We start from the raw sequence: 6,874 nt of genomic DNA, 5'->3' as shown, positions 1-6,874 counted from the left end.
TACATAATTGTAAAAAAAATGTACATAACTATATGAACAAATACACAACTGTGTGAACAAATACACATAATCCCAACAACTTCCTACCGCGCCTCCCAAAACGACCCCAAAACAACGTCGTTTTGGGAGGCGCGCGACGCACAGTGCTATGTGCGTCGTGGTGTAGGGTATAACGATTGCTCTTCATGTTATTGGTTTTTATAACAGCCCAAATATAATTCATCTGGAGCCCAATTATGCACATAAATTATTGTAAAAATATTTTATTCTATTAGTATACATTATTGATAATTTTTGTCTTTGTGTTCAATAATATAGATGTTTGATTGTCAATGATCTTGTGGTCTTGTATGAAGTGACTTTTTCAAATGAGAGGTTATGGGTTAGAACCTTATTTTCATTTGAGATTAGTTATTATTTTGCACAATAAATATTAATAAAATGTTAGTAATAAACTCCTAACTTTTAAATTAGATATGAGAATCACTCACTCAGTCATTTTTTGAGACAAAACTCAAATTATTCTTGAAGTAATACATTACATTTTTCTCGAAATAATTATTAATAATTTTTTTAACACAAATAACAATAAAATACCCCCTTCAAAAAAAATAAAAATAAAATACCTTTCAAAAATAAAATAAAGTAACAATAAAATAGTACTAAAAAAACAATAAAATATTTACTGTACCTTAAAAAGTTTAAAATTGGTAAAAGCTAATCTTACGTCCATAACAAATCTCTATTTGTGGGATTGGTAGAATCTTTCGCTTTACACTCCGTAATCCGTATTCCTTAAAATGCCAAAAAAACTGAAAAATTAGAGTTCTTTCCGTTTAAAATTTTCAAGTAAAATTATTACTAAAATCGGCTTGTTTTCTTCTTCAAAAGCTCCCTTGAAGCAGAGAATTGTATATAGTTCGATACATTGAAGTGAAGAATCGTGCTCTGTATCGGTATGATCTACTATTGTCTGCATTCATCGTGACTGGTATGATGCTTGACTCAGTATGTACTTATTTGCAGTGAATTTTTGGCTTTTTGTGGATTATTTAGTGAAGTTGAGATCATTGAACCGATTTTTCTCGTTAAGCTGATGCATCTCGTTATCGATGGCGTCGATCCGGAGAACTCTCCCGCCATTTCCCGAGCGGCATTATCCGAACGGAGGGAATTCGTTACCTCTCGACGTTCATTCGCCATCTCACAAGCTTCTGTCTAGCGGCAAAAGCTCATCTCTGTTGTCTGCATTTGGATTTGCAGTCGGTAACTTACTCCGTGGGGTGCGGTATTCGAAGAAAGTTTTTTCATGGAGGAAATCGCTTTATAGGTGTTTGATTTTCTTCTTTCTAGGATTTTTAATAGGCATAATACCTTTTGGTGATCTTGAAGATGTGAACAGCAGCAATTATTCCTCAATTGAAGTGAAACCTCCCCCAACAAATGGTGAGAGGGAGTTGAAGGATACAGTAATAATGCCTAGACCTAAATCCGCCGTTGATACTTCTCTAGTACAAGTACACAAGAAGATTGAAGTGCATGCAAGGTTTGATGTTATTCCGCAGAAACAATTGATTGTTGTAACTCCTACATATCCCAGGGCAATGCAAACATATGATTTGAGTAGATTGGGGCACGTTCTGAGGCTCGTGCAGCCGCCATTGCTATGGATTGTGGTTGAGATGAATGCGGCTTCATCAGAGACCGCGGAGATTTTGAGGGAGACCGGTGTTGTGTATAGACATCTTGTGTGCTCCAAGGAAATGGCAGATATAAAGGACCGGGGTGTTCATCAGAGGAACACTGCATTGGAGCACATTGAACGCCATAGGCTTGATGGAATCGTTTACTTTGCAGATGATGACAATATCTATTCACTTGAGTTGTTTAAGAACATTAGGAATATCAGGTAATTTGGTAGACACTGGCAATATTGCAACCGTTCTATTCAACATCATTCGCATTTGTCTATGTGCTATAATTACTTTGAGATTAGTCATAGTGGATGTTATATTCTCGGCTAACAATCACAAGGAGATAGATAAATCCTTAAAGTGGTTACAATTTACTTATATGTGGATTGGAACCCCTATCAATTATCATGCTGTAAAATATTGATTTATATGCAGCAATCTGGTTTGCTTCAAACTTCTATAATTTTGTAGTTTTCCATCAAAACTTGTTTATCTCACATAATGCACCATTAACAGTGAATTCTGAATGCAGGGCAGTTTAAATTTTTCTGACTGTTCTTGGAATGTGCTATTTCACATCTTTAATATTGTGATTATTTGCTATTATCATTATGGAGTAACTTTTTTTTCCCCTTTCCAGTCGTTTTGGCACTTGGCCTGTAGCTATGCTGGCACAAAGCAAAAACAAAGCAATACTGGAAGGTCCTATCTGTAATGGAAGCCGAGTTATCGGATGGCACACAAATGAGAAGAGTAAACAACTTAGAAGATTTCATGTTGATATGTCTGGCTTTGCCTTTAATAGTACTATGCTATGGGATCCAAAAAGATGGCATCGGCCTACTGCCAGTCCAATTCGGCAATTAGACACTGTGAAAGAAGGTTTTCAGGTATGCATATGCCTTATTCTTTGTCTCTTTTTCTTGGTATTCATTAATTAACTCAGGATGCAAGGCAGTTATTCATTATGGTTATGTGCAGGAGACCACCTTCATAGAACAACTTGTAGGAGATGAAAGTCAAATGGAAGGAGTACCTTCTGGTTGTTCAAGGGTACTGAATTGGCACCTCCATTTGGAAGGTCGTAAACTTGTTTACCCAAAAGGCTGGTTGATTCTAAAGAACCTTCATGTAACTTTACCTGCCATGTGATGGGATCTGAACCAGATGCTAAGAAGACCAAGTTGAGGTGCATGCAACATCTCATTTTTGCTTCCACTCTTATATAAACCTATTCCCTTTTTCCAGAGATAATTAAATCTCACTTATCACCCTAACCTCACACATAGTAGACTTGAGGGAATTGAAGGATTAAATGATGAAGCTTTTTCCACAATAATTCTTAGAACTGAACATGCCAAGTGCATTTGAAATATAAATTTAGCTCTCTTATTCTCCTTGCTATCTATAAATATGTCGGTGTGTTTTCATGATGAGGACTAGTAATCACTACTCACTGCAGGCCGGTATTTGATAAACTAATGACACCTCGATTCTTTTTCATGCTCCAATGTCCTAAGCACGAGGATGGAAAACGATTTTTTTGTGTGTGTGTGATAGTTATTTTGTTGAAGTTCCATAATCCTAGAGCATATGATATGATCATGGTGTTTTACTACCAAAAGAAGCAAATACTGTCATTCAGGAAAATGGGATGATGAACCTTTGGTTTTGTACTTCCTTATGGGATATTATTCCTGTCTGATGTCCATTATTTGATAATAATATATAAAAAATCATATATTTTCAAATAATATGCTTTTATGTATATAAATAATGTACTTTTAATATATTAATTTTTTTTTTAATTTATGGTTAGTTTACACAAATGTGTGGAGCATAGTCCATGAAATAATGATTGGAAGCTATATATATTCCTTTTTTTGGGGGCTTACTGGTTGCTGTTTCTTCAATACCTTCAGAGGAATTGTGGATGTTCCTGCAAATGAAACAAACTTGCTGTCGTATGAAAATTAGTCTCCCTTGTTAACTGTGATTTCCATTTCTTCGATTTACGAAAAGCACGAAGTCAATTTTCATCTCTCATTAAAGGTTTGCTGACTCAAGTGGTAAAATTATATTATATCCTTTATAATAAAAGGACATGTCAGACCCGTCATTTTATTTGTTTTGCACTTTTTCCCTTTATATGTGAATGTGTGCCAATCATGATAACAACAAAGATATACTTCCAGAAGGATAAAATTTATATTGTAGAATTCTGTATTTAATTCTTCGCCTCGACGTGATAGATAAGTATTTTTATAATATAATTTTCTTATAATAATTCGATCGAGTTATGTACTTTTTTTCTTACTTTTTTCAATGAAGGTATGATGTAACATAAGTGATAATGAGTGTTCATTTAGCTGTTTTCATAATCTGTACTATTTATGTCTTGGAGTAATCCCAATCAAGTTAATTAGACAATTATTAATAATTAATTTTTTAAAAAGTTGTCTATTAACTTTTTAATTTAATTTAGTTAGTTATAAATAATCAAAGTTGTCATTGTAGTCTTTTGTCAGTTAAGCTCATAAGGAGAACTTCACTTAGAGTGCACATTTGAGTGGAAGTTGCAGGCTTTTTCATAAATCAAAGGTTGATGCCTCATTCTCTTCCTCTATTGCTCCAATCAAGGTCGGTGCTAGGTGAAGCCGAAGCAAGGGATATTGTACTATGGAGGAGCGCATTAGCAAATACGCTCTAGTAAAGCCTTAAAGTGTGATATATAGTATGGAGTATAAAGTTGTCAAATATGTGTTTTTATAATTTTTTACATTTTTAATATTTACTAAATAATTTAAATTTTAATTAATTTAATGTAAATTGATCCAAATAAGACTGTTGATGCACTTGCGATTTGTGAATGAAGCATTCTTTCATGTTAGATGGTTTAAAATGTGAATACAACCACCAACATTCATAAAAGAACTACTCCGTATTAAAAATGAAAAAATAAGAATAAGTTGGATTTTTTTGAATTGAACTTTGTCTACCGATCTTAATATCTTCTAGTAACTCATTCTAAGAAAAGTAAATTGATCCCTTCCAAATCACAAAATTATGTAATTTATAAATTAGAGGGGAATTAAATACAATTGACGTCAAAATTATCTAATTTATAAAATTAGAGGGGAATTAAATATAAATACAATTGACGTGAAGATGGTCAAATTATTGGTATTCCTAGAAACGGCAACTTTCCCAGTGTCGTCTTCGTAAAACTAACGCCTTCTTCCTCGATAGAGACGAAGTCAAAGAACACTAAAAACTAATCGAATTTGTCCAGGAATTCGGGTCTGATAATGGAGGGTTGGGATCCGAATACGAAGTCAACGCTCACGCAGATCCCGCTGCTGACGACGAAGGCCGGCCCCCGTGACGGCGGCGCCTGGACGCAGCGGCTGAAGGAGGAGTACAAGGCTTTGATCGCCTACACGTCGATGAACAAGTCCAAGGATAACGACTGGTTCCGGATCTCCGCTGCCAATCCGGAGGGCACTCGCTGGACCGGCAAGTGCTGGTACATTCATAACCTCCTCAAGTATGAATTCGATCTCCAGTTCGATATCCCCGTCACTTATCCCGCCACCGCCCCCGAGCTCGAGTTGCCCCAGCTCGATGGCAAGACCGAGAAGGTTTTTTTTTTTTTTTTTTTTTTTTTTTTTTTTTTTTTTTTTTAATAATAATTATTCCCGTATTCTGTATTCTTCAATTTGCTTTGCTACAAATATAATTTTTTGAATTTGTATTCTAATTTTGATTACTTGTTTTCCGATTAATGTAGATGTATAGAGGAGGAAAGATTTGCTTGACAGTGCATTTCAAACCATTGTGGGCGAAAAATTGGTAAATTTCTCGTTTTTAAGCTTTGCTTTCGAAGATTTAAATTGGTAAAGGTTTCCAGCAACTTTGATGTATAGGAAGTCTCTTTCCGGTTATACTGGTTGAAACACTTGTGAATTTTAATGGGAAACCTTAGAATGAAAGAAATGAAATAAACAGAAACTTTGTCATTCTAAATTTGTGTTTTTTAGTTCTTAGTTAAATAATATTCTGGCAGCCCCAATATATGGTCATGTTTGGACATTCTAAAATAATAGCATAGTCTTCATAGATAGTATCATAGGAAAATATATGGTCCATTTTGAGGTATGATGCCTCAGATGATCATACAATTTCCCTGTTTGTTTATAAGATGAAATGCTTACTTCGTTTTCTGCTTTTGGAAGCTGAATTCCATAGGCTTTTGTTATGTGATGGGGCAGCTTTTACTTCTGAAACTTAATATTTTCCTGTTTGTAGTTCAGTAGTTTGTATCTGAAAGTGTGGTTCTTCTATGTGACTGTTGAGTTTTGTTCTGTCAGCCCGAGATTTGGCATAGCGCACGCACTCTGTTTGGGTCTGGCACCATGGCTCGCGGCAGAAATTCCAGTTCTGGTTGATTCTGGCATGATTAAGCACAAGGATGATGTAGCCACATCAAGCGAATCTTGAAATTTCTGTTCTTCGTTGCAGAGACTGATAATGTTTCCATCAGCTCTTCTTTTTCTTTTTTTCCCTTTTTTTTTTTTGGATTATAGTGTATGTGGAAGAAGCTAAACTGATAATTGAGATCTAACACTGGAGTTTCCAGGGTTTATTTCAGTCTCACTGTTTACACCCCCAAATTTAGTTGCTATGAAAGACTATTGAGCTTAAAGTTTTTATCTGACTTTCAATCTGTATTAATGTTTTTTATTTGAATCACGTCACCTGAAATACTCTCTTTTCTTCCCCTTCCAAATCATCTTGTTTGCCGTTGTACTATCTTTCTTCACTACTGTGTATCACTTTGTGAGGTTTACTAACCACATTTGAAGCAAAACCCAATCTCTTCCATTAACCAGACTATATTCCGAATCTCATGAATCGAGAATCCAATCTCTTTCATTAACCAAATTATATTCCGAATCTCATGAATCGAGAAGGTAAATCAAGAATCCAATCTCTTTCATTAACCATACTATATTTAGAATCTCATGAATCGAGAAGGTAAACCGAGTCTGCCTAGTGATGAAACCCACACTTGACTGTAATATATTATATATACCCTTTTTGTTTTCCCTTGAACTTGACAACATAACATTAGGTTTTCAAGATCTCTGCTGCTAAATATGCTGAAACCCAAATTCTTG

General features: G+C 35.0%; 2 protein-coding genes across 3 annotated transcripts; both read left to right on the top strand.

The window, feature by feature from the left end:
- Positions 1-779: 779 nt before the first annotated feature.
- Positions 780-3,124, top strand: LOC109149596 (probable beta-1,4-xylosyltransferase IRX9H). Of its 2 annotated transcripts, XM_019297437.1 has the most exons (4): positions 780-991; positions 1,094-1,909; positions 2,335-2,584; positions 2,676-3,124. In XM_019297437.1, exons 2-4 carry the CDS (start codon positions 1,113-1,115, stop codon positions 2,844-2,846), a joined length of 1,218 nt encoding a protein of 405 aa, XP_019152982.1. In that variant the 5' UTR covers positions 780-991; positions 1,094-1,112; the 3' UTR covers positions 2,847-3,124. The 2 variants fall into 2 exon arrangements, with proteins under 2 accessions (XP_019152982.1, XP_019152981.1); XM_019297436.1 differs by having other exon boundaries at positions 780-1,909.
- A 1,769-nt stretch (positions 3,125-4,893) lies between these two features.
- LOC109149597 (ubiquitin-fold modifier-conjugating enzyme 1) lies at positions 4,894-6,419 on the top strand. Its single transcript, XM_019297438.1, has 3 exons — positions 4,894-5,335; positions 5,485-5,546; positions 6,065-6,419. Exons 1-3 carry the CDS (start codon positions 5,003-5,005, stop codon positions 6,192-6,194), a joined length of 525 nt encoding a protein of 174 aa, XP_019152983.1. The 5' UTR covers positions 4,894-5,002; the 3' UTR covers positions 6,195-6,419.
- Positions 6,420-6,874: the final 455 nt, after the last annotated feature.

This window comes from Ipomoea nil, unplaced genomic scaffold (genome assembly GCF_001879475.1).
Source record: "Ipomoea nil cultivar Tokyo-kokei standard unplaced genomic scaffold, Asagao_1.1 scaffold2159, whole genome shotgun sequence".
Classification (NCBI taxonomy): Eukaryota; Viridiplantae; Streptophyta; class Magnoliopsida; order Solanales; family Convolvulaceae; genus Ipomoea; species Ipomoea nil.
The sequence above is the reverse complement of the archived record's forward strand: the minus strand, read 5'-3'. Positions and strand labels throughout refer to the sequence as shown.